This window comes from Castanea sativa, chromosome 9 (assembly GCF_040712315.1).
Source record: "Castanea sativa cultivar Marrone di Chiusa Pesio chromosome 9, ASM4071231v1".
Taxonomy (NCBI): Eukaryota; Viridiplantae; Streptophyta; class Magnoliopsida; order Fagales; family Fagaceae; genus Castanea; species Castanea sativa.
In genome coordinates this window covers 5471782-5499301 of record NC_134021.1, presented here as the reverse complement: position 1 = coordinate 5499301, position 27520 = coordinate 5471782, and the positions used below count along the sequence as shown (strand labels likewise).

The 27520-nt window shown below is 35.6% G+C and overlaps 2 protein-coding genes across 4 annotated transcripts; both read left to right on the top strand.

Moving 5' to 3' along the window:
• The first annotated feature begins 3582 nt into the window (after positions 1-3582).
• Positions 3583-13246, top strand: LOC142609658 (uncharacterized). 2 transcript variants are annotated; one of them, XM_075781306.1, is made up of 13 exons: positions 3583-3831; positions 3926-3966; positions 4434-4746; positions 4917-5260; positions 5394-5679; positions 7523-7590; positions 8086-8337; positions 9292-9367; positions 9472-9548; positions 9633-9682; positions 10157-10241; positions 11861-11959; positions 12204-13246. In XM_075781306.1, the coding sequence occupies exons 1-13, from the start codon at positions 3669-3671 to the stop codon at positions 12429-12431; spliced, it is 2082 nt and encodes a 693-aa protein (XP_075637421.1). In that variant the 5' UTR covers positions 3583-3668; the 3' UTR covers positions 12432-13246. The 2 variants fall into 2 exon arrangements, with proteins under 2 accessions (XP_075637421.1, XP_075637423.1); XM_075781308.1 differs by having other exon boundaries at positions 3694-3831; positions 3926-3961.
• A 3557-nt stretch (positions 13247-16803) lies between these two features.
• LOC142609700 (TSL-kinase interacting protein 1-like) lies at positions 16804-24503 on the top strand. Of its 2 annotated transcripts, none has more exons than XM_075781362.1 (14): positions 16804-16975; positions 18226-18460; positions 18573-18655; positions 18738-18785; positions 18884-18993; positions 19343-19427; positions 19528-19807; positions 20315-20449; positions 20548-20696; positions 20814-21052; positions 21139-21502; positions 22938-23357; positions 23464-23592; positions 23896-24503. In XM_075781362.1, the coding sequence occupies exons 2-14, from the start codon at positions 18334-18336 to the stop codon at positions 24121-24123; spliced, it is 2397 nt and encodes a 798-aa protein (XP_075637477.1). In that variant the 5' UTR covers positions 16804-16975; positions 18226-18333; the 3' UTR covers positions 24124-24503. The 2 variants fall into 2 exon arrangements, with proteins under 2 accessions (XP_075637477.1, XP_075637476.1); XM_075781361.1 differs by having other exon boundaries at positions 20312-20449.
• Positions 24504-27520: the final 3017 nt, after the last annotated feature.

Sequence of the window (27520 nt, the reverse complement as noted above, 5' to 3'; positions counted from 1 at the left end):
TGGGAGATAGGAACACATGCTTTTATCACGTTTCAACTTTGGCTCGCAGGAAGTGTAATTTTATCACTGCAATTAAGAATGATGCGAGGGAATGGTTGACTAAGGAAAGAGGGGTTGCAAATCACTTCAGAGAAGGTTTTATTAAAATCTATACTACATCTCAGGAGGCAGCAACCCATGACTTTAGTTATAATTTGCAGTGGCAGCCTAAGCTCTCAAGTGAAGAGAAGAATAGCATTAGCCACATGGTGACGAATGAGGAAATTAAAGCTGCTCTTTGGTCTTTAAAAGCTTTTAAAGCCCCCAGCCTTGACGGGCTGCATGCTAGATTCTTTCAAAGATTTTGGCTTGTTGTGGGAAGGTCGAAGAGTGAGGAGGTGCATGCTGTTTTTAGAGAGAGAAAAAAAATTCCAGAGTACCTAAATAGTACTAATATTGTACTCATTTTGAAGACTCAAGGACCTGAATCCATGGGCAGTTACCGCCCCATAAGCCTGTGCAACTCAGTGTATAAGATAGTGTCCAAGATTTTGGTTGGAAGAATTAGGTCCTTGTTGGATCATTATTTCCCCATGTCAAGCAGTGTTTGTTCTAGGTCGGAGGGGAGTTGATAATGCGATTGTTGTGCAAGAGATTATTCATACTATGGGGAGAGCTAAAGGAAAAAGTGGCTATATGGTTTTAAAAATTGACTTAGAGAAGGCTTACGACAAACTCAAATGAAGCTTCATAAGGGGTATGTTGATCAGATACAATTTTCCCGACAATCTTATTGAGATAATAATGAGTTGCATATAATCTGTTTCTACATCGCTTCTTTTTAATGGAGAGAGCTTCGAACCTTTCAGGCCTTCTAAAGGCATAAGGCAGGGAGATCCGCTGTCCTCGTACATTTTTATCCTATGTATGAAATTTTTAGGTCAGTTCATTCGAGAAAAGTGCGAGGCTAAAGTGTGGTGTCCAATCAAGGCGTCTAGGTGTGGTCCTTTCTTCTCTCGTCTTTTCTTTACTGATGATCTTGTGCTTTTCGCTAAGGTGAATGCAGATAACTGCAATGCCATCAAAGAGGTTCTTGACACCTTTTGTAGGTGTTCCGGGCAAACGGTGAGTGATTCTAAGTCCAGGGTTTATTTTTCTCCGAATACCAAGCATGATGATAGGGAGACTTTCAATGATATCCTTGGCTTCCATCAAACAAAGTGCTTGGGGAAATACTTAGGCTTTCCTATTAAATATCAAGGAAATAATAATCAGGACTTCAGATTTGTTTTGGATAGAGTGAAGTGTAAGCTTGCGGGTTGGAAGGCTAACCTTCTTTCTCTAGCTGGAAAAGTTGTCCTGATTCAAGCCTCATCTTTAGCAATTCTGACATACATTATGCAAAGCAACTTGCTGCTTGGTAAGGTGTTGGAGGGTATTGATAGAGTAAACAAGAATTTCTTGTGAGAATCAACTGAAGATAAGGGGAAAATGCATTGGGTGAGCTAAAAGAAGGTCACAAGACCTAAAGAAAGGTGGATTGGGGCTTCAAACAGCAAAGGGAAGGAGCACTTTTAGCAAAGCTGAATTGGAGGTTCCATGTTGAAGACAAGGTCCTGTGGGCTAAGGTTCTTAGAATGAAATATTGCAACCCTCAGAGACTTAATTCAAGAAATGCTAGTAAGCTTCCTAGTTCTAGAATTTGGAAGGGAATGTTGCGAGGTGAAGAAACCTTTAAAAAAGGATCTGAGTGGCTTTCGGGCTTTGAAAGTAATCTGGAATTTTGGCATAATAATTGGACTAATTTTGGTCCCTTAAGAAATATCATTTAGGGGCATTTGTCTAGAGAGGTTGCCAATCTAAAGATTAAAGATGCGGTGGATTATATTGGCAGATGGGATTGGTCTTCAATTCAAATGACCTTTCTGGAGGAAATTTTCAGAGATATTAAGGCCACTCCAATTCCTTTTTCTGTCAAATTAGAGGACAAGTTGGCCTGGAAGTACTCAGCCAAGGGTGATTTTGATCTTAACGGTGCATACATGCTTGCCACAGATTCTTTGAGGGATGCTTCTTTCAAAGGAAAGTGGATTTAGAAGTTGAAAACACTGTCTAAAATCCAATTTTTTGTCTGGAAGTGTGTGCACCCTAGTATCGGGGTCAAGCTGTGCTTAGTGGCTAGAGGTCTGCAAGTTGATGCCTACTGCCCTCGATGTCATGCTGAGGTTGAATCCATATTACACGTGCTGCGTGACTGCCCCTTAAGCAAAAATGTGTGGCAGCAACTAGGAGGGCAGGTAGATAATTCCAACTTCTTTTCTTTGAGCCTTCAGGATTGGCTAATCACCAATGCCACATCTAATTTATATTACCAATCAGGTCCTTTGCCTTGGAGTCATGTTTTCTTATTTGATATTTGGCTGCTTTGGGAAGATAGGAACCTATGCATTTTCAAATAAAAAAATCCAAACCCCAATCTGGGCAAAGACATTGTGGATTGTGCTTCGGAGTTCTTTTTCTATGCGAACAATGCCCTGGTCACCAAAAGGACAATTCTGAAGAGCATCAGATGGGAGAAACCGAGGGCTGGTTGGCTCACCTTGAACACTAAGGGTTCAGCATCAAAGCAACTCCGATCCAGTTGGTGGAGGGGGACTAATCAGAGATGAAAATGGTGATTGGGTGACAGGTTTTGCAGGGAGGATTGGAAATACAAATAGTTTCATGGCGAAATTATGGGCTCTTTATGATGGATTGCAACTGTGTCTACAAATTCATGCTTACTCTGTTTTTATTGAGTTAAATGCTAAAGTCATTGTGGATGCTTTTAACTCACCCACCTCTTCTAATTCTATTGTATCCTCTATCATGGATGACTGTAGGCATATGGCTACCTGGATTCCACACAAGAGGTTTAGGCATATCTACAGGGAGGCAAACAAGTGCGTTGACTTTTTGGCTAGAATAAGCATTTTGCTTGACAGTGATTTTATTGTGTTTTCCAGTCCGCCTGTGGACTTAGCTAGTATTTTGGAGGCTGATGCCAATGGGTTGTATGTTAATAGGTTTTGTCCTGAACCTTTGTTTGCTATTTAGTTTTTAATGAAATTCCCTTTCTACCAAAAAAAAAAAAAAAAAATACAGCGTGAGGAAATTTTTTTTTTTCATTAAAAAAAAAAACAAAAATGTTTGATCCATGGCCTATGCTAATCCACTAAAACAATTTCTCAAATTTGTGTTAGCCAATTTTTCACAAGTCTATCCCCCTGTTCACAGAGGATGATTCCTATGTCATAATGGCCAATGAGACGCTTGTTACATATATATGAAATACAAGATACTTTTTATTACTTATTTTTCAAGTTCAGGTGGGACAAACTGAAACAATGGTTTGGAACTCGATACAATTATGTTAGGTTTGGTAAAAGAAAAGAAAAATGTTACATTTACAACGATATACATTGTTTTGTCAATTTACAAACTGGTTCTTATTTAGCAAAACGCAACGTTTCGACATCTTTCGGTGAAACCCAAACGCTACGTCATCCCCTGCGCTTAAGAACAAGAAATAAGAAGATAAAAATTAAAGTTTTGGATACCCAGTTGCATTCTTTGAGATTCTTGCTATTCTTCTGTGGTATTTCTTATTTTATTTAATCAATGCCACTTACAGTTACAGCTTTAGTTTAATGGGTCAGCTTCTTAATCTAGTACAACCAACTTTCTTCTTAAACAAATTCAGTTTCTACAAAGATAGACCCACAACGTTGTTTCATCAAAAACCGTGTTCATATGTAGGAAACTGTGCTCTTCAGAAACACCATTACCATGGTCTTCAATTGTCTTTCCCAGGTTATACAACTTAAAAACAGCTTCAACATTTGTGTTTTTGTCTTTTTTTTTTTTCATGTTAATTTGTTGAGACTGTGGAGCTTAATTTTGACAGGTGAGGTAGTTGGTCATGTTGAAAGCCTTTTCAAATGTAAGGTACTATAATAATGTCCCACTTCGTTTTTGTGCTTATTCAAAGTTAGTCCTATGGGTGTTAACAATTGTAAACTGTTTAATTCTTATTCTCACTATATATAGTTAGTTGCCTAGTGCCTATTTGTGAGAATAATTACTTCCATGCTATGTAACATTGGAATGGAAAAGAAGCTTATCTCTTATTTTCTGGGCAGTTTGTTCATCTGATTTTTGTTTGGCGGTATATCCCATTTTTCCTTTGTAAAATAATTACCTTTTTTGAAACTAGAGTACAACAGAAGCATACAAAAAGAACCCCCCCTAAGAGATTGCTGTTCACTAGTTGATAGTGTGTGTTATACTCAAATATACAAAATTTCATATTGGTAATTTTTAGTGGAAGAAGATTAGGAAATGTGTCCTCCAGTTATTGTAGTTGTATTGGCTTCCACTACATCATTTGAGGTCTTTGAAAATTATTGTTGTAGGTCAGCAGTGGCATTACTGTGAAAACAGGGTTTTTTCCTTCAGCTTATCTTTTTAATGGAGGAGAATTGGATGCTATTCCACACATACAAACTCTTAGAAAGTTTCCCAAGGAGAGGCTTGCTTCAAAAGTCGTCATGGTCAGATTTGATTCTACCATATTGCTTCAGGAAGAACTGGACCAGCAGTCCCGACCAGTCTCCAGTGCCCTTTTCACCATTAAATATTTATATGAAGCTGGGGCCAAAGTAATTCTAGCAAGTGACTGGAGCATAACAAGTAACCCGAAACTTTTTCTTGTAGAGTCTGTTGCAGGTAATATCTAAATCAGTTCCTGCCTCTGATTTAGTTTTACATTTAGGACCCTTCAATTCTGGTTCATTTATGATGGATGTTAACTGACTTAACACAAAATTGAAATTTCTACGTCCTTCATTAATTTAAGGAGTTGCTTTGGAATTAATGCTTGAAGTTCTACATTTCAGATCTCTTGTCATCAATACTTCAATGCAAAGTTGCTTCAGTAAGCTGCATTTCTTGTAACATACCACCAAAGATGGAAGGCCTTGAGAAAGCAGATATCTTTCTTCTTGAGAATCTTTCTGAATTTAAAGGGGAAGTTGCCAATTGTTCAAAGTTTGCTCAAATATTATCATCAGGAGTTGATATTTTTGTTAATGACTCCTTTTCCCGGTCTCATAAAATTCTTGCATCAACCGTTGGTGTTACTCGCTTTTGTCATTCGTGTGTAGCTGGTTTTTACTTTGAGGAGAGCTTATGTCAACTAAAGAAGGTTGCGGAAACCAGCAGAAATCCCTATGTTGCAGTTGTATGTCTCTACTGCTGCTGCTTACAAGTTAATTTTTTTTTTCTTAATACCGAAAGTTTTCTGTATAATTCTAGAAGCCTTGGATGTTTTCTATATTAATTCTTGTATTAGACTTGGTATGTATGCAATGCAGATTGGAGGGGGTAATTTCTTTGACAAAGCAGCTGCCTTGCATTTTTTGGCTTCTAGATGTGATGGGTTGGTCTTTGTTGGAAAGATGTCATTTCAAATAATGCATGCATTGGGAGTGTCTGTTCCTTTGAATTTTGTGGAACATGGGGCACTCAAAGAAGCTTTAGATATAGTCCAGTTTGCACACAATAGAGATATTCAAATCCTCTATCCAAAAGATTTTTGGTGCAAGAATGATTGTCTTCCTGGGAAATTGGAATTGTTTCCTGCTCATAGCATTTTGGATGGTGAGATTGCTTTTAATTCAGCCTGGAACATTAAACTCTGCATTTACTTTTTAATGATTGGACTTTTTATGAATGAGTAACCCTCATAACAAGTCAATTTAATGAAGCACTTTTGCTTAAAAGTTTTGTAGGAAATGTGATGGTTAGGAAACAACCCCCCCCCCCCCCCCCCTTCCCTCCCACAACACACACACACGGTCAATTATTAAAAGGCTATCTATTTAAAAAAGATAGCCTTTTTAATAATAGAAAGGTTCCAGGGGGTGGGGGTTGTCTAAGACCAGAACTTATCTATTTGGTTTAGAGGGTAGGAGTTGATTGACATACCTGAACTATCTAGTTTCTTTATTGTCTTAACTCCCATTATTTTTCACTGCTTTTTAGGATTTTTGCTGTGAGCACATAGTACATGAGAAGAGTTTTGTTGTTCGCTATTTTTTGCTAAGTGGGTGTGTAGGCCTTTTAGAGCACTTGACTAATCCCTCAGGTATGTGTGCAATCCCCAGCTCCACACACTTGGGGTGATTACTAGGAAGAATCCTTGGGTTGGCTCTAAGGTTTGGTTAGGAAACTTGAACCAGGACCTCATGGATCACATGAGGCCAAAGAACCACTAGACCAGCCCTTTGGGGTTTCATTGTTCACTTGCAAGTTCTTTGTGGTATACTCCACAAAATCAACATATAGGAAATATATATCATTTAATGTTGATTTTTCTTGGTTTTCTATATATTTATATACCCATAGTTGTAACAATTAGGAAAATTGTAGTTTAGATGTCCCTGTCTGCTTCGTCTATTTGACTAGATTATGCAGATTTCACAATCTTCTTATCTATTAACCCAATGAGTATGAGAGGCCAGTTTAATATGAGCCCATTGATTATTGATAACAATCCATTTGCAGCTATATTTTTTCCCAATAACCTCTAGCTCAAATGGCACCTTCTCCCCTTATAAGAGCAAGGTGAAGGGTGATGTTGTGTGTTCAAACCCCATTGTGTTCACGTGTATCTTACCAATCGGAAATAAAAATGGCTGCTATATTTGGTATTGCTTTGATAGTTTTTTTAAAATGCAAAGGGTGGTTGATTTGAAGTTAGGGTGTGGGTTAAACAACAGCTTATATGTATATCTCTCACTTAATAAACATTTGCCGTGTTGGGTCATGTAATTCTCATGAATGCTGACTAATTAATTAATGGATTTCCTCTTGCATATGTAGTTACTGAAGAAATTAAAATTTGTTGTATAACCTGAGACCTGTTAATAATACATAGTTCTCCTTCCCAGATCCCCTCTCTTCTTTTTAGAGATTCATTTCATTATCCATCACCTTTCTCATTGGTGCAATCATTCAAGTTTCATGAATGTCATAACCTATCAGGGCTATCTTAAGTTTACCAAATATGTGCTGATTCTTTCTACTTCTTGACTAGTTTCTAATTGGTTTTGGTCAAAATATTTGTGGTCCCGTAACCCTTCAAAAGGATAACTCTCTCTCCTGTTAATAATAAATGGGTCTAAGTGCAAGTTGTGCACCAGCAATCATATAAGAAGTGATCTGAAGGAAGCAAGTGAGGATCTAGAATTTATTATATGCCAAGCTAAAAGTCCAATATTTTGTTACCACAGCCTGTGTAGCACTTGGTGCTATTTTGTATCAATGACTAATAGAATGCTAGATAACTACCATCTTTATTTTCCTAGATTCATCAAGTACCATGCGTTTTCAAATAAGCGAAATTTCAAACTGCCAAAAGAATGAAAGAATATCTATAATTGGTAGATTGGAAATAATTTTTTACTTTTCAATGATTTATCCAAAATTCCTTTTGTTTTAGGTTGGGTACCTGTGGATCTTGGGCCTATGTCATTGGACGAGATAAACTCCTTGCTTACAGAATGCAAGGTAAAATATGAATAGAACCAAATGAATCCAAATTTTCATTTGTGAGAATTACATCCATTGTCACTGCAAATAGCTTTTTTGAATTTTTAAAATTTTAATGCATATAAGATACTGTTAGAACACATGGTTATACTTTAATCTCTTTCTATATATAGCATGCTGAACTTAGTCCTGGAGAGAAAGATATCAAAAATTTCACAAGCTTGATATGATTTAAAAGGGGAAGGTCTTGGGTTCATCTGTGGTAGGGAAGGTATTTGGGAAGGAGAAGGCTACCTTCCATTGTGTAGCCTATTATTGCTGTTTGATTTTAAAAAATGGATTCATAAATATTTAATCTTTTTTTTTTTAATGGATAATATACAGTAAAGTTCATTCTTAAGTAAATTCTTATTTTATTTGATGATGAATTTATGTTCTTGGGAATAATTTGATGTTGTTGCTGCTTTCATTATGTTCAGACCTACCTGACATCTTTACTCTTTATTATTACAGAAGGTTATGTGGATTGGTCCAGTGAAATTCAGTAACTCAAGTCAACATACAAATGGAGCATCTAAATTGGCTCAAATGCTTGATCTTCTAAGTCAAAGCAACTGTGATTTAACCGTTGTCGGGAATATGGCATGCAAAGTGATAATGCAGGAATCAAGTTCCATTTCTGAAATTAATATGCTTGAGAATGCTTCGGTTGTATGGGAATTTCTCAAAGGAAGAAAGCTTCCAGGAGTGACAGCCTTAGATAGGGTATGTTCCATAATTTTTTTTATCAGTACTGCTGCTGCAAGAAAAAACTTAAAAGAGCATTTTGTTGAACCAGGATTATAGAATGGAAAAAAAAAAATCAACAATTTGTCACTTCTGCATGTGTCACTTTTATCCCTTGTGGTTGGATTTACCATTTGATGGGACTTGCCATCAAATTCTTAGAAATGTCATATCCATTGCACAAGGCTCTCACTTCTACAGAGTATGGGAGAGGTGATTACTAGGCAACCTTACCCTCAATTTTGGAGGTAATTGAATGATTGCCATTTGATGTGGTGAAAAACAATTTCATCAAACAACATTTATTGTTGGTTAGTATTGTTAGGTCATGTTAATACTTGTATTGTAAAATCTGGAACATTAGTCCTTGCTGGTGGGAAGTTATTGAACGCATACCTAGGCTATGTAATTTAATGGATTGATTAAATCATTTTACCTGGTATTTCTAAACAGCCCCAAAGGGATTTTACAACTCTTTATTGTTTTGTGCCCACACAAATTGGCTTTAGCAGATAAAGATCATGTTAAATTTTAATAACTCCATGCCTAAAGGTTCAATCTCTTTGACCTATTCTCATACTCCATGTGCCTTTCTTGGGATTCTTGCTTCATATCTGAGGATAAAGGCGTTACTTTTCATGTCAAGGGCCATACGTGATTATGAATATGCAATAACCAGTCAAAAGCAAGATAGCTAAGAGATCTGACTCATCTATTCTCACTTAAGGGAGTGCACGTTTGGTAATGCACTTTTTCAAAGCACAACTATTTTAAACTTCACTTTTGCCTAGGTACAGCTTTTCCAAACAACCTCATTTTCAAAAAGCTGAAAAATAAGTTGTACCAAATGAGCAAAGGGCTTACCAGTTCAGCACTCCATCATATAATAATAGATTACTGTTCAAATTTCTTATATGCAGTTGCTTTGTGCAGGCATACCCGTTTGAGATCAATTGGAACGCTACTTATTGTGATCCAATGCAACCTTTGGTAGTTGATATTGGAAGTGGTACTTCTTCGGAAGCTCCTAAACATTTAATTTTTTATTTTTTTTAAAAGCAGCAAAGTCTGCAATTACTGGTTCTTTCCTGACATTTGGATTATGAATGACAGGTAATGGACTTTTTATTTTGGGGATGGCTAGAAAGAGGAAGGATTTGAATTTTCTTGGTTTAGAGATTAATGAAAAGGTTTTTGCTTTTTTTTATTTTCCCCTTGTTGCTTTAATCATAGACTCATCATAGTTGATAATTATTTTTTACAATTTTTTTCAGCTTGTAAGGCGTTGTCTAGATTCCGTTCAACAATCTACCATTAAGAATGGGTAAGGGTTGTTGACTTGTAATGCTGCATTACATTTATGGCACCTGTGACAAAAATTAATTTTTCAGTCTAACTGAACCTTTGGGTTCAGTTTTGCATATTGATCCTACCAGCATTTTTGTGTTTTGTGTGAAACTTATGCTTTCGTTATCTGTATCTTCCAAAGTTATAAGTTCTTGTTTCAAGTTCGATGGGGAGAATGACACCATTGGTGTCTTTTATATTTAGAAAAGTAGATCATGTAGTTGATTGATTATGAGTTGTTATAGGAAGATTTTTTTCATTGATAACTGTTCTTGTCCCAAATATTATAGGTTGAAGATGGAAAATCTGGCAGCAAGCATATTTTGGGGTTTTATTGATTTTAATTTTTCATAGCTGGTTTAAAATATATATGATTGTCTGTGTCAAATCTATGGGCTTCAAGTTTTTATTCGATCATCTTATCTATGTCTTCTTGGTTTTTCTGTGTTAGGTACTTCATTGCGACAAATGCAACGTCAACATTTCGTTCCATAGTGTCTAGTTACCCTGGAAAGTTGGTTCTTGTTTCAATACAGGTTAGAATTACAGACTAAAGTGTAGAGAGTGATTTTATGCATGATGGAGCTGTTTAGATCATGTCCTTTTACGCATAATGGATCTGATGTTATTGACTATGATTTCTCAGAAAAATCAACTGTTAGTTAGTCAAGCTGACTTCTTGAAGAATAATCTTTAACATTTTGTATTGGATTTGATATTACATGTTTTACATTATGACTTATGCAATTCATTAAAGTGAGAAATTTGGACCTAAAGAGTAGAAAATCCAATTCCACCTCCACTAATGCCCCTAACCTGCTCCCCACAGATCCTGCGGTAATGGCCATTAGATGGCACCTCCCCCACTGGGTCACCACACCACCCTTGCCACTGAACACCCCCCCCCCCCCCCCCCAAAAACCAAGAAAAAAACCTGCCGCTGTCAATACTGCACCGATATTTATGTAGCCTGCTACCAGCACCATAGTTCCTGTCATCATCACTGCTGCCTCCACTATAGTCCCCTTGGCCCCTCCAAGGCATCATCAATCCACAACCAAACACCCTTGCCACCCCACTGCCATCTCACAACCGCTGTTCTGGGAACTTTTGCCACCACCAGGAACATCAGGAGTATGCCACTGCTAACAGCATTGTTGCTTCTTCCAAACAACTACTTCTACAGCAAACACCACCAACACTGCCACCACCATCAAATCATGAGCTATAATGCCACCATGCTAATAAAAACAACACTTCACTGCAATCCTGCCACAACTGCTGCCTCTAATGTAGTTGCTATTGCCCTTTGCTATCTCCAGGTCTATAAAATGGTGTCCACTGCCTGTTTTGTTATTCCTCACCATGACCACCATTTATTAGGTGTGGTAGTAGTAGCTTATAATGGGTTTTCACTTATCTTGACCGGACATGTTGACTTCTTTCTCCCTAATGTTACTTTGACTTGTAATAGTCTGGGAGCTAATTATCTGGTGCATATAGTTTTTGCTCTCTTCCTTACTGTTTTGGCATGAGGATTTTGGAAGGGAAGGAAAGGACTCTCCCTTTCCCTTTCTGCAGTTTGTAGAAACATGGGGTTAGAATTGTTCAGATGCCATTTTCCTTATTGTCCAGTTCAGATCACAGTTGGGTGGGACTGAGAACTGCACCTTTGACATTCCATCTCCCCCTGAATCCTTTCCCCAATTTCTCTGCCCATGCCAGAAATTGAGAAGAATTTTTTAAAACCAATTCTTATTTTTCGTGTCAGAATGAGCCAATGAGGTAGATATTCATTTTCAGATTTCTTATCGTAAGCCAATTGGGTAGATTCTCACTATTGGGAAAAAATGTATGCCGTTTTTATTATATGATGTGGAACCTCACCAAGGTATACCATTTTTTCTTATGAGAAAAGGTGCCTGTGAGCTTTTTGCAAAGGAGAGGGGGTAGGGGAGGGTCTTTTATGAGGTTCTCAATTCACTTTAATCTTTCTCCTTGAAAATGAAACTGAAAGTAGGCCAGTACTGTACAATTGAGTTGCAAATTTGATGACAGTGGCTTGTTTTTTCTTGTAATTTCGTTCCTTCTTTAACATCAACTGCTAAATTCAAATGCATGTGTAATTTAAATTTTTTTTTTTTTTACCATATAGTGTCCCAATCCTGATTTTAACAAACCAGAATATAGATGGAGAATGCTGCAAAGGGCATTAGTTGAAGCAGTAGCAGATCTTCTTACATCTGATGGAAAGGTAACAGTGTTTCCATGTATCCTAATGCTGAATTTATTTTTTGGGGGGTACTCTAATCAGCATTCCCTTGGGAAATCAGGGGTATATTAGAATTTCATCTTCTTTTTTTTTTTCTCTTAAGTGACACATTGTCATACTGTGCTGTGGTTTGCTTAAGATCAGACAATCAGTAAAGGTCATGATCAGTTTGTAAGTCCAAAAGCTAGATAGATTATTTGACCATCTTTTTTCTTGTATTTATTAGGTCTTTCTGCAATCTGACATAGAAGCAGTAGCTGTGAGAATGAGAGAACAATTTTTAAAATATAGCAAGGGTAAACTTTCTGTTGCACATGATCAAGATGCTGAAATTAATAGAGGGTGGCTTGAGGAGAACCCATTTGGAGTTAGGTCAGATTGGGAACAACATGTTATAGATCGTGGGGCCCCTATGTACAGATTAATGCTTTCAAAATCAACCGGTGTTGAATGAAGTTGCTGGAAATATGGCTGTATTATATAACGGGAGAGCTAATTGGGATGTCTCATGCCTTTCAAAAGCATGTGAAAGTGAGCAAATGCCACTGAATTAAGGCTCCATCCTTTCTAAAGGAAAATTTTCTCCGAACAATTTCATCTTGAAATTGTTATCTAGTAGTGAGATGCTGCATCTGAGTACATTTATCAATTCATAATTGGGTAGAATTATGCCTGTTGTTCGACCAGCAACTTATTGCCATCCACCCAGAATTTCGATTATTTCAACAAAGGACTGGGGCAGTTGAGCTTCTAGTTGTGTGGGTTGCTTTCCACCGGGTGATTTACCATGGAATTTATATATGATGGATAGCCTGAAGTAAACTGGTGGATGAAGCAGCGACTCTTTTTCAGTATAATTGTTACTTCATGGATTGGAGCAACTTAGAAAATGAACTTTGGAGGAAGATGTTGGGTAACTGTCCATACTTGCAGGGATGAAAAAGGACAGGGGCAGTTACCAATGGTTGTCAGCAGTTGTCAAGGATGTCTACATGTAAAAAGAAAGCAGTAGGGAAGGGCTTCATTCCTTCCACAAAAACTTGCTGTTTCCTTAAATTTATTTTTTCTTTTTTAAATTTTGATAATGTTTTCCAAATGTATGTTTCTTTCTACCTCCTGAGTTTTTTTGGAAGTTGTAGGATCAATTTTTCATTCCATCAGTGTTATATCTGAATTTGCAACTGCTTAGACTTTCTGGATACTGCTGTGCATCCATTTCTCCTTTGTCATCCAAATGAAAATTAAAGATTTCTTTTTTGCTTTGGTTTTTATATATGATCCTTTCAATCAAAAGGAAAAATGGATGGGTTCCTGTCCTATGCTAGTTTAGAGTATGATGCAGCACCCTTTGGTTCACTCTCCTTTTGGGATTTATGCTATGAAGTTTTCAAATAATAAGGTGTTTAATCTTTTGAAATTATATGAACATTGATGGTAAAGAACTATCATCATGAGACAATGTCATAGAGTCAAATCCTATCATATCTATAAAATATATATATTTTTTTAAATTATACTTTACTTTTAGCCTTTTATTTATATTCATAAAGGACTTGTGGAGATTAAACAACTGAAAATAAAATAATCGGTACTATACCCTTCAAAGACACAGAGGTATACTAAAATATTCCTGTGCTATTTGCTCCATAACAATTGAAAAGGGCACTTCAACAGCTACCTTTAAAATATTTATTGGATTTTTATTGTTGAAGCTTTCTTGTGATGGCCACTATTTATTTCAATGCATTGATACCTTAATTATTATTGTTGTTGTTGTTGTTGTTGTTGTTGTTGTTGCTGTTGTTGTTGTAATCTCGAATTAATTCCGTGTACTCTTCCACTTAACAAAAAGTATAGTTCCATAAAAAAATAAATATATATAAAAAACACAGTTTTATGTTTTTTTTAAAAAATAGCCATTAATGTTTTCAAAATTCAGGCTTCTCTTATTGAGGTTTTTCATTTTCAATTTTAATTTGTACATAGTTGAAATTGTTCTTCTGAGCTTGACTTTTCTGTAGTTGTAACTTGTGTGGGGAGTAAAAGGACCCAAGTGGGCCTATGGGCCTTTGGGCTGTAACATTGAGGGCCGACCTGTTCCAGGATTAAACTCTATGAGTTGGCTCATACGCCGAGGGTCCGAGGATACAGCCGAGGGAGAGTTTCACCTCGGACAGATCCAAGAGAACTCAAGATTTTATTATAAAGGTCAAGACACAACTCTGGAAAGACTAATGGATAAAAGGGGACATCCTGAATCTTCTAGATGCACCAGTATTAAAGAAAATATCAAGAGTAAAGACTGCCACCTCCGCATTAAAGGCTCTGCACCTACCTCCCTGGCCGCATTAATGGGGAGGTGACCCCTGAACAGTGAGGTGGAAACTTCTAGTCATTGTTCAAAAAGTATGAAGGAAGGAAGTATAAAAGGAGGGTAAAGGCCAAAGAAAGGGGGACGGTAGCTAAGAAAAAGAAATTGAGAAATTGTAATCTTTAAGGAAGAAAGAGAAATACTAAAGAAGTAGTCCTCGGCTCAAGTCCGAGGAGACCCATTGCAATTATTGTTCGTTATTTACCTGTATTTGTTTATAGAAGCCTGTTATCGAGCTCCCAGTACTTCTAACCTAGGTTTCAAGCCCACACTCTACAAATTTTATTGTTTAAGGCTCATTGGGCCTGAGCCCGTGATTGTTTTTAGGTCCAGGTGCAATTGTGCACTTACAACTTGCATGTAGGGATTCCATTGGTATTGCTTTATCCTTCTTTTTTATTCTACTTTTCTTTTTTTCTTTCTGTTTTTCTCTCTCTTTTTTGAAAGAATAATGCCTTTGGTGTTAATTTCTAATAAAAGAAGTGCTTTATCCTTCTCTGGCTCATGTATCTAATAAAAGAAGTGCTTAATTTCTACTAATATACTTTATATTGAAGTGCTTTGAAAAGGGAAAATGTGCTTCTATCTTTAAGCATGATGTGGTAGTCCAATATGAGCATTTTTGTTCTTTGTTTAATCTTTATTTTTTGTTTAATCTAGTAGTAGGGATCACTTCCTTAATTATGCATTTGTGGAAATTATTCCTATTTGACAAGGTTAATTAATAGACTAATAGATGTACCTGACTAGAGCAACCTATGGGATTCGGCTTCCACTTCTACTTCAAAGTCCAAACAAACCTTGATTAATAGGTTGCACAGGCTGTGCTCTCACAATGATTTGATAATTTTTCATTTTAGCTTTTGCAAATTAGACAGAATTGGGAAAATTATTACATTGCCACCCCCTAATATACAAACAATAATTTCAATCTAATGTTTATATAATTATATTATATACATGTGTATATATATATATATATATATATATATATATATATATAATATTCTATATATTTAGTGTGTGTTTCACATCAGTTTTTTCGTTTAGTTTTTAGCTTTTATGTATAGTATTTTTAAAACCTCACTTTTTTCTTATTTTTTTAAATAAAAAGTTAAATAAGTTGTTGTCAACCCACACTTAATTTTTCTTTTTTTGAGCATTTTTTATCCTTTGTTTCTTGAGCATTAAACCCACACTTAAATTGAGTCTTATAAGCTTATTTCCCAATACATTCTTATATTTGAACTCAACTTGATTAATAACCAATCATGAACTTTGCCTTAAACTTGGCTCCTATGCAAAATAAAGTAACATACAAACAAATTGTTTTCTGGAAAAAATAATAATTTGGTTAATTTACGGTCACAAATAATTAATTATAATTTAATCCCATGAAAAATTTATGTCCCCTTGGATTGTGTCCCTTTACATTCCTAACTCCAAATTTTTATCTTAATACAAGTCATAAATTGCTTACCAATCAAATCAAAGTCTTGATTCCTCTCCTTCACTTGACCAACTATTAGGGCCTGTTTGGACGGAGGGTAGAAGGAGGGGGAGTGAAGGGAAGTAGAGTAGAGTTGGATAAAAATAGACTAATTATGTGTTAAATCTACTCTACTTTCCCTCTCATTCTCTCAATCCAAACAGACCATTAAATTTGATATCAATGAACTTCGACATCAATTCACATAGGAGATGTGTGTTTATTAGTTTATTTGTAATTATCACGAACAATTTAGTAACAAATTTAATTTACGTTAAATCATGTGTTATTCTAAGGCTTGCAAAAAGGGAGGGGGGGGGGGAATACTTTTTTTCATCACAAAATATGGAAAAATTCTCATATAAATCTAAAATTCATACCACTTAGTATGTTCTCATCTAGATTATTTTTTTTTTTTTTGTATTACTTCCATGATATTTTATAATAAAATATTTAACTTTCTTTCTTCTTTTCAGGTGATCACGATCATTGTTTACAATTTTTATTTTATACTACCACGATCACGATTTTATTAAAGATTATTGTCGTCTTCCCGATCATTGCTTTTATTGTTAATTACCGTTGTTTCTACAACAAACGTCCAAGATGCTTTATTTACAAGTAAACCATGTATAATAAATGCACAAAACCTCCAAAGATAACAAAATTTAATACCTAGGATTCATATACCACTTACCACTTTTAAAGCAATTAGGTCACAATACTAAAAAAAAGAATAGGTCACAATATAAAAAGGGCAAAAGAATAGGTCGTTGTGTGTTAGTATTACCCTCTTTCCCTTTGCCCTTCATAGCCACCAAAAACAAAGTTTGAAAAATCAAAAACAAAAACCCTTTTGTAATATACTTTTTTCTTTTTTAATCCTTTGAAGAAAATTAACTAAAAAATAAATAAAACTCTAGTCCTTTTTTTTTAAAAAAAAAGAAAAATAATTAATTGCTTTTCTTTTTTTCTTTTTCTTTTCTCCAAAGTAAAATTCGCTCTTTTCTCTTTCCCTCTCTCTAACTGTAGAGGTTTGTCGGAAGATTCTCTCCGGTTTCCATTGCTTTTGTTCGATACTCAAAGCTTTCAGCGTACGGTTCTAGGGTTTTCTGTATTCTTCGAAATTTTCTCTCAGGTATTTTTTTCAATTCGATTTTTTTTTCTCAGATTCAAATTTTATTTTCACGTAATTTGGAAGCTTGTATTTGAAGTCAAACTGTGTAATTTGAAACCCTAGCCTTTGTTTGGTTGCTGAGAAAATAGTGGTAGAAATAATGAAACTAGGTTATTTTTTTTGAATTTTTTTGTGTGTTGTGTTTGATTAAAACGATTAAACTCAACTTAATCAAGTTGTTGTACAATGCACAGTTCGAGCTGAAAATTTTGTTGTTTGGATCGGGTATTACGAATTGTTGAAGGTTCAGAATTCTAATGTGTTTTAAACTTCCTACATTTTCTCTGCTACCAAACGGAGTTTAATTCTAAGTTACTTGATTGAATTTCGTTTTTTTTTTTTTTTTTAGGTTTTCTAGGTTGAAAGCAATGCTATTATGTTATGTATTCTTTGCTTAAAATTTGGGTAATTTAGCAATTAGGTTTCTTTTGAAAGAATAATTACTAAACCTGAAATTGTTATTGTTGTGATTGTTTATGTGGTGAATTAGATTCATGGTTTTGGAGATTGAATCAATGTACTTATAGCTGATTCATCTGAATGCTTGTAATGGCTGTTTTAATCACATAGGACGATACCCTAGGAATGGAATATCTGCATTAGACTTGGTAGAATGAGTTAATTGTTTACGCTGGTTCTTAGGAATGGAAATTTAAGATTAGAAAGTCGATCTATTACAATGCCTGCACCTTCCCGATGGAAATTTGGGGGCAATTTTCATTTACTATATTTATCTTGCAGAAAGTATTGTTCCTCACAGAGTGATTAATAGATGTTTTTAGTTGTTGTTGACTTGTTATGCCATGGGTAATTGAGTTTTGCTGTGCACTTGAGTTTTTCTTCAATTTCTGTGTACTAGGAGTACGTAATTGATTACAGGTAGCTGACCGGTCAGATTACAATTTTTCTTTTTCTTCTTTTGGGTAAAAGTCAGATCACAAGCTTAATGACTATAAGTTACATCTATGAATTTTAAAGGTTCATGAAATTTCATGCACCCACTTAATAATGGGAGTGCTTATATTTCCCCCATCAATTTTATTGCATGGGAGAGGAGGGGCACTTTTGGGTTTGAGTACATGTCCTCCATTGCTTGTGAACATTTATATGTATGATTACAATGGATGCTCCTAATAATTCAAGATAGCTTGCTTTCTTCTTAAATTGAATATTTTTTGGATGCTAAGCAGTTGTCTTTTTGCTACTACTAGGTTGCTTCATTTGGACTTTGGACCACGTTGGAGATCAAAACGGATCACTGCTTGGAGTTGTTTGAATCCAACGAACATGAGTATATAGTTTCTTGTAATGTCTATAACATGCAGACAGAGTTACAGGTCTCTTTGCCCTCTGAGTCACACCTTCATCCAGAAAATATATCAGTTCAGAATGGGGATCTTGATGTAACCTCATCCACTGCAAATTATGTCCAGCCAAAGAAGCCTGGTATGTTATTATTTAAATACATTCACTTACTTATTATAGGTGAATTAGAGAATGTGCTACCTTGGGATGTAGAAAGCCCCACATTTGATTGTTATATTACTGCCTAATGCAGCAAAAAGACCCACACGGCAATGGGCTGCTTGGACACGTCAAGAGGAGGAAAGTTTCTTCACTGCACTACGACAAGTCGGCAAGGCATGTTTTTGTCCATTTGTATTTTGGCATTTGAATTTTTCACTTTATGATATTCACTAAATACAATATGAATTCACTTCAGAATTTTGAGAAGATCACTCGCCGCGTCCAAAGTAAAAACAAAGATCAGGTATTTGCCCTTACATTTTTCTTCTGATTATTCTCATGTGTTGCTCTGTAAGTCTTGAATGTGTTCCCTTGTTGACATAATACATATGTAACTTTCAGGTTAGACATTATTACTACCGACTTGTAAGACGTATGAACAAGCTGCTCGGTCCAGCATTGTGTCTAGATGCCAAGAACTCTAAAGATACTAATGCAGCAATGCTTCGATGGTAATGCTAAACCCTAAAGGGATTGTTTTTCTTTGGATACATCTATTATTTGCATTGGATAGCTTTTATTGCATTAAGTGAATGGGGTTTCCTTTTACTATTCGGGGTCTCCAATATATATATTAGGGACACAATTATGTTAGGTCCTACAAATTCAATTTGTTGTTGAATATATCTGGTCTCTCTCTATCTCTTAGAGCTTGATTACTTTTCTTAATGTTTTGTTTTGTAAAAATGCTATTTATTCAGTATTCTATTTAATAAACATATTATTTTCTATTTTCCTTGAAAATTTTGTCTGGCATGATCAAGATCTGCTTATTTTCTGAAACTGAGATTTGTGTAATAGGTGGTCCTTACTGGAGAAGTACAGCTGCAAAGCCTCAAAGCTTCACTTGAAGCCTCGAAGATTTAAGATATTTATAGAAGCCTTGGTTAGTCAAGACTGTCTATTTTCCATCCTGGATTGCTTTGCTATAAATGAAGTTTATAATTTCTGAATTGCCTGGTTGACTGATTTTCTTTCCCATGAAGGAACATCAACTCTTGAAAGATAGGAGGAAGAATGTAAAGAAGAGACCTTCCCAGGGGGAAAACTCTCCTCCTGCTACTTCAAGCACTGTATCAAACCAGAGTAGAGGATCAGGACAGGATGCTCGCACAATTAAACTGGTTCTTGTTGATAGTCAAAACATTCAAAAATTAGGATCTGGAAAAACTTCATTTAAGCGCAATGTTAATGTAGGTGTTAACCGTAGTAACAACAAAGGAGACTCTACTAACATGAAACCTGCAAGGCAACGACGGAAACCAGGTAATCTCCTCCCCCCTGGGTGTGCACCAAATTTTTGAAATATAATTATTTGTTACTATGTTTTTGTAGAAAAGAAAATTAAAAGGTAGAATGCATAATCTCTTTATTGCACAATTTTGATAGTTATCTGCTTGATGATCTTTTCAATTAGAATATGACATCCTTCAGGCAATCTGATTGTATGCATTGGTACTTTGTTCAATACAAGTTATTATCATGTTATTCTCTGATAATGGTACTGTGAAATTTCTGCCTAGAGGTGACGTCATGTCAATGTTGTTACTGTCATGTAAATAAGATGTGGATGGGGTTTGGTTAAGGAGCTGTTGCACTGATAAATTGTAAATTCCTGTATTAGTACAGATGCTCCACCCCCATAGTAAAGCTTGCTTTGTATTATTCTTACATATTCCAGTAAATAATAAAATGCAGATTCCCATATTTTGACATTCAAAAAGTGCTATAACAATAAATTTTCTTGTCTTGTCACTACTGGATGATTAGCAGGTGTTGCCTCATCAGCTGCGTATAAGAAATGGGAAAAAGCTGCAATTGCTGGGGTTTCTTTGGTTGCAGATGCTGCGGAGCATTTGGAGCGGGCAGCTACCGATAAAGAGGTTGAACATGACCCAGGTGCTCCAGGTGGGTGCCAAATTGTTCTTTCTTTATGCTAGAAAGGATTTAAATTCTAGGCATGTGAAGGTTTTGACAGCATAATTTGTTTCCAATCTAATTTCCAGGCCAAAAGGATTCTGATCATGTTGGCAATGTTCTGCCTCCTTTGCCTACCTTTTCGCAAAATTTTGTTGAGAACAATATACTTACTTCTATGAAGCTCAAGCTCCAATTGTTTCCAATTGATGATGGCACTCGGAGATCCTTGGAAATGGTGAGCATTCAAAAAAAAAAAAAAAAAATCTTATGAGTATAGTATGAGGTTTTAGTGGCAGAATTATTTTCAATTCATAAAAGTAAATTTATTGCTTTTCATTTGTTCATCTTTTAGGATAAGCATAATCCTCACCTGGAGCTCACTCTTAGTACCCGGAAGAAGATATCATCAGTATTGGAACATCTAAATCGCAAATGGGGAAATTCAAGTATTGCAGCTGGAGAGCTAATGCTTTTCCCTTATGGTGTTCAAAGGGAAAACCTGCTGGGTTATCAGAGGTGGACACAGGACTCAGTTGTTAGTGCTGCAGATGTATATGCAGTTCTAGGAAGGCCTCCTGTTTTCCGTTTAAGGTTCCTGCTTATTTCTTGTCCAATTAAATGCATTTCTTTCAGATTACATCATTGAGCAATATAAATGACATAAATTCTCCTTGAAGGTATGGTTGGTTTTCCAATGCTGAGCTTGCATCAGCAGTGTCGCAATCACCTACAGCATCCTGCAGCTTTCTGGGTGAAAAAAATGTGAATAAGGACAATATAAAGGGAAACAACATAGGTTCAGCACCCATCTCTGCAGCATTGGCTAATGATCGGTCTGTGGATCTCTATGAGGATCAACTAACATCAGTGAATGAGAACAATGATCTTCCTCCCTCGATCGATGTGCCCAGTGAGATGAATAATTACAATTGCATGGGTCCAAACAGTAACCTTGCAGAGTCTGCTGATCCTGCAGGAAATATATCATGGAACAGAAAGGAGGCTGGTGATGGGACTGTCACGAGACAATTAGAAGATTTGGTGATTTTCCTTCCCCTTTCCCATGCTTATATTTCTTCCATTAATCGCTGTTGTGTGTCAGCTCACTGGTGTGATTGCAGTTTTCCAACCTGTGCACCCTTGAGGGCCTTGCGACCCTATATAATATACTAAGTATTCTATTCATGCAGCCTTATCTTAAAAGTTAGAAATATGGTCCACCTTTCTTATGCACGTTCATGATTTTAGTCTTGCTTCACATTTTGAGAGTGTGAAAAACACTGGTTAGAAATAATCTTTTTATTTTTATTATTATTATTTTTTTTAAATTTTTTTTCTATAGGTTATAGAAGTTTTATTGAATAAAAAAGTATGTCGTGTTCACGATGATGAACACACTATACTTGAAACAATTACAAACAAATCAATAAGAAATACTAACAGATTGTAGGAAAGTTGAAATGGAAATACATTGCATAAAATTCCAAACATGAGACCACTCAAACAAAGTCCCAACTAGCAGAGACTTCAAAAGATCTAAAGGTCTCTCAATATCTTCAAAAGTATGAGTGATAATGATAAGCACAGAAATAAATCTTGTAGGGGACACAATAACAGATTTTAAGAATTGGCCTCATGTGCATATACTAAAAAAGGACTAGTGATAGAAGATACTTCTTTTCTATATGTGATAATATATAGTCTCAAGTCTCAACAATCATTGTTATTGTTTTGCTACTGCTTTGTGGAATATAACCCCATGAAAGTGGCATACTTGTTCAACATTCTAATCCCCCTCCCCTCGCGTCCCCCAACAACAAAAACCAAGCCTAAGTCTCAAATTTTTTGGGGGTTAGTTATGGATCCTCAACAAATTAGTCAAGGTCAGCCACAAGTAATATTTTTTGTCATTCTATCTTATCAGAAGTCATAATCTCTGTTACTTCCTTAATTGATATGTTCTTTTTTACTATTATTAATGTTAATTTTTTTCTTCCTCTACCTTTTTTCTTTTTCTCAACATGAATCAACTCTCTTTTTCTCACTTGTGCATTAATTGTTCTCCTCTGAAAATGGCTAAACCATCTTAAGTTACTCTCCCTCTTCTATCTAGTTTGCATAACATAGTGTCAGCTATTAACTGGATTCAGACACTAGTGTTTGAAATTTGACGCATTCAGACTTCAGAGAATGGTGACCACTGAAATGCTTATCCTTATGTAACTAGAAAGAGTAAAAAAATTGCCATGGGTACTGGATGGTGCCTTACTTGTATAAAGATTTTCTACTGTCATTCTATTAGTGTCTTGTTGATAGTTGAATGGCAGCACCTATTTTTGAAGTCTAAAAGTGCTGTTATGACAAGTATCTGTGAATATGGGGTCTTTTTTTTAATCTTGTAATTTGGTCTGTATTATGTTTAGGATGACCCCAATATTTTGGGACTAAAATTTGATGGTTGTTGTACTTTGTTTAGGATGACCTGAGATTAGGTGCTAGTACTGCAATATCAGCTGGGGAGTGGGCTGATAGCCTTACAAACATTAGCATCGGAGATCTACTTTCAGGAGTTTCTCATGATATTGATGCTAATTGCATTGACCAACCTGTTGCCGAAAGCTCTCAATGCCTTCAGCAGATTCCATTCAGTTGTGATTCATTTGATGCTGCCATTGCTGCTCACATATCTAAACATCAGGACAAGATGGGATATCAACCAACTATGCCATCCCATGCATCTTCCATCTGGGATGCTGAAGAAACTTGTGATGCCTTCTCATTTAAAAAAACCCTTGTTCTTCGGCAGGGTGATCCAAATTTATCCAGTGTTGCTCCTCCAGGCTCCTGCAAACAGACTTCCCCAACAAGCTTGGAGGTTACTGGCTGTTTAGTTGAGGTATTGTTTACATGGTCCTCCTATCATCAAGCTAGCTTACTGCCTGGGAATAAGAAAATTCTCTTGTAGATTTAAATAGCTGTAATATCTTTAGATTTTCCTGCAGGAATTAGCTGAAGTTGAGAAGCCTGTTGAAAACCCTGTGCAAGGAGACCCTATGGATGAATCTCAGTGCAATCCACATATCCTGGAAAATTCAGCAAAGGATTTTAACACACTAGCAGACATATATTGGGTACGTTTCCTTTAGAGCGTTTTCTCTCTCTCTCTCTCTCTCTCTCTCTCTCTCTCTCCTGTTATTTTAAGCTCAAGAACCCCTTAGAGTTTGCTGTTTCATATTCTGAAAGCCACCGTAATTACACCTGAGAAGCAAGGCCATTTTGGCAAAACTAATGCATTTCTTTGTACCCTGTTTCAAGATGATGTAAAAAGAACTACTGACATAAATTTGTGTATCATAGAAATATGAACTGCTATATTACACATTCGGTAGGCTTTAATGGATAGTTGACTTGATTTCACGGTTTCCATATTGCAGCCGGAGTCTTTAGGACCGCTAGATTTGGATATACCGTCTTCAAAATACCATAGTGAAGATTTGATTCTAAGTGATAGCCTTAGTGGTTTGAACCGTCTAATAGCCAGCAGTCTGGATGCATTTCAAAATTGCTCTTTTTTTGGGTTAGACAAGAAAGAATCATCATCAGCAGCGGAAGCCCGAGAAGCAACCTCCTTTCCAAATTTTAAAATTGGCAGTGGGGTTTGAGAAGATTTCAGGTTGATATTCATACAAAGCATGAGCTTTGTTGTTGGCATTTAGCAAGGATAATCATGTCCCATTTGCCTGACTTTAGAGTTCACGTGAAAGGGTTTGTGCAGGCCAGTACAGTTCTGGTTTTGTGCGTGAAGTTTCTCAATCCAAAAGTCTCTCCTTGTTGTACACAAATAGATATGGAATAACTGCAAGCAGTCCTGTATTCCAACTTGTATCTTTTGTTATGTGGCTGTAAATTGTATTTCATGGATGATGTGAGAAACTGTACAATCCCAATAGACAAAAAGAACAAAATCATCTGATCTAACATCCTGATGTGCTTTCAAAGACTACTATACATGCTAATGATCTGTACGAATTTTCATAGAAAATGATGTGGCAGCACGCTCCCAAGATTTTTTTTTTTTTTTTTTTTGTCTTGATAATTTAGCTTTCACATCATCTAGTATGAAAATCTGGTGAGGTTTTTTTTACATGAACCTTGTGCAAAAATTCTTATATATTTTTAGCATAAGAACCTACTTTTTATTTTTTTTTATTTTACGTAATTATTTCTTAACACAACCACCTTAGATTATCTATTATGATACTTCATTTTATTAAAATATCAATTTTCTTAATTTTTTTTATATTCTCTTTAGTCACAACAATCACAATTCACTTTTTTCCTTCACCCTTGGGAAATGCAAAATAATAATAAAAAATTGTTTTGCATAAGTTACAGTGGCTTGTAAAAATTTGCACAATCAGTGTGGCTAAATTCTATTTTGCTTCATGGATACATAAGTTGGTGAAGGTTTTTCTTGGGTCCACTGGGTAAATTTTGGACCTAATCCTATTTTAGCACATTTGATAGGAATGTTTATAACATCCAACGAGGTCAAAGATAGCCAAAGTCATGCCTATGCCCACAAAATTTGATGGGGAGAAATCCATAATAGCAGTAATGGCAAACAAACTAATAAAATACATTATTGTTGTTGTGGTAGATAAGAGTGGGATACGAACTTATAAAACACTTATTATTATTATTATTATTATTGTGGGGGTCAAAAACACCCAAAAAGAGAACAATGATGAATGGACTTGAACTATACAACTAATTTCTAAGAGATGGGAAAAAGATCCATGAAGGGAAGATCGGGTAGTAAATTAAAAGATAGAAATAGACCTAAACAAGCTTTTATATACGGAGGAACAAGGTTCCCAAGGTATATAAGGAAGATTCAAAGAACAAAATTAGGAAGAAAAACTCTCTTAGCTCTCTCCAGTTCTAGCTTTAACTTTCTCTCCCATTTTTTTCTAAACCCCCTCCCCTATTGCCCTCCTCCTCCTTTTATAGCCACTTTCTCTCATCCTCCAGTTGTTTGTTTGGCTCCCAGTTGGATTTTGGGATACTTGTCCCATCAAGATTCTACTCTGCCATTTCTTGATCATGAAGGAAGGCTTTTGGGGGGTGTTCTCACTATTTAGGCCAGTCATTCAGCATTCAATATGGCTAAAATTAGGTAAGGGGTCTCATTAATGCGGTGGTGACTGTTTCATTGAGTTCTGCATTTTCTTCACCGTGTCTTTTCGGGAAAAAAGTGGAAGGAGGATGTTCATATCTGAGGAAAAGAGTTGTTATTCGAGGTATCTTGATGACCTTGGGAAGAAGGTTTAAGGGGGTTATCTCGTTTATGATCCCCAGGAGGGTTACCATCCCGGATTTCTATGGTTGTGAATCTAATTGGTATCTCTTGATTAGTCTGATATTCCATCTGCAATCATACCTTGGGTCTGGCACGTTCCACGGGATTACCTCTTGGGCTTTGCCCCTAGAGTTAAGTCAGAGTTCACCCCCCACAATTATTATTATAGATAAGCGTGGTTTTGCGACAATTTTTTTAAAAAAAGTTGATGAGAATTTAATTTAAGGTGCTTACCATATGACGATTTTTTTAATTTTTTTTATCATCATCAAACTATGACATCAATTTAATTATGTGCATGGTTTTAAAAACCGGTACGGTTAAAGAATCGATAAAAAGACTAGTTACTGATTTTATGGTTCGACCAAAGTCGAATCAATGGTCGAACTGATGATATCATAAATAATTTAATTTAAAATGTTTAAATAAATTTTATGTGAATTTTTTTTCCATAAATTATATATATATATCTATATTTCTTTTTATACAAGATAGAAATTCTACTATATTCTAATATAAATGTATATGTGTGTGAAACTCATTCCTAGAGACTTAAATCCCGACCTTTGCACCCACACTTCACAAGCACTTATACTTGTAGTACTGTGGACTCTACAAACACTTATACTTGTAGTACTGTGGAGTGACTATCGCGCTAAATTATATTAAGAAAATATAAAAAATTGAAAGATTTTCTTTCTTCTTCCTTTTTTTTCTAATTAATAATTGTTGACAAAGTATAATTTGCTATTTAAGTTTATATATATATATATATTAGTTTAATATTTTAACTTCAACTTTTAACTATTTATTAAAAAAAAAAAAACTAAAACCAAAGTCCTAAATGTCAAAATGACTGGACAATTCATTCATTTCCAGTCATACTTTCATAGTCTGTAGTCACACTCACACGCGCTTACTCTTGTTTTTATTTTTATTTTTTTTCTTGATTGTCTTCCTCAACAATTATTCTAGTGAAATCTCAAAGTACATATTTCTCATACATATCATCCAATGGAAGTATCTCTTGTATTTAATTTTCACCCACAAATCTGAGATTTTCTACAATCTCATTTCAGTGCAAATCTAAGAAGTTTGTACCATTTTATTCTAGTTTTTCTTCTTATTCTTCTTCAAATACAAGAACTAGTTTAACCATTACGATTCCTAGTTTTCTCAGTTGAACTAGTATTTTTTTGTTTTTCTTGCTTTTCTTTATCAATTTTCGGTTTTTAATGATAATCGAACAAGATTGGTGTTCGGTTCTCAGTTGAATTGGCCGGTCCAATCCTGTTTTTAAAACCATGATTACGTGTCTTAAGAGCATGTTAGTTAAAGCAACATTATAATAAGGTAATTAGTCAAACTATAATGACCATTTGGTAATGAGGGTTTTATTTCTTTAGCAAAATAGATTAGATGGGACGACTAATCATGAGAATCTTATCTAAGCACGACCCTAATAACCTTCACCGCTTAAAGTAATTGATAATATCAAAAGATTCTGGATAGATTAATACCAAGCCCAGAAGGACTAAAAAAAAGTGTGATCCAAGTGGAAGATCCCATATGGATGAGGTGTTTAAGAGCATGTATAATTGTCCCTATTCTAACTTAAGGGATCAATATAGGTAAGTAAAACAAAAAATCACCCCCAAAAAAAACCCACATCAGCCTCCCTACCCCTCCCCTATTAT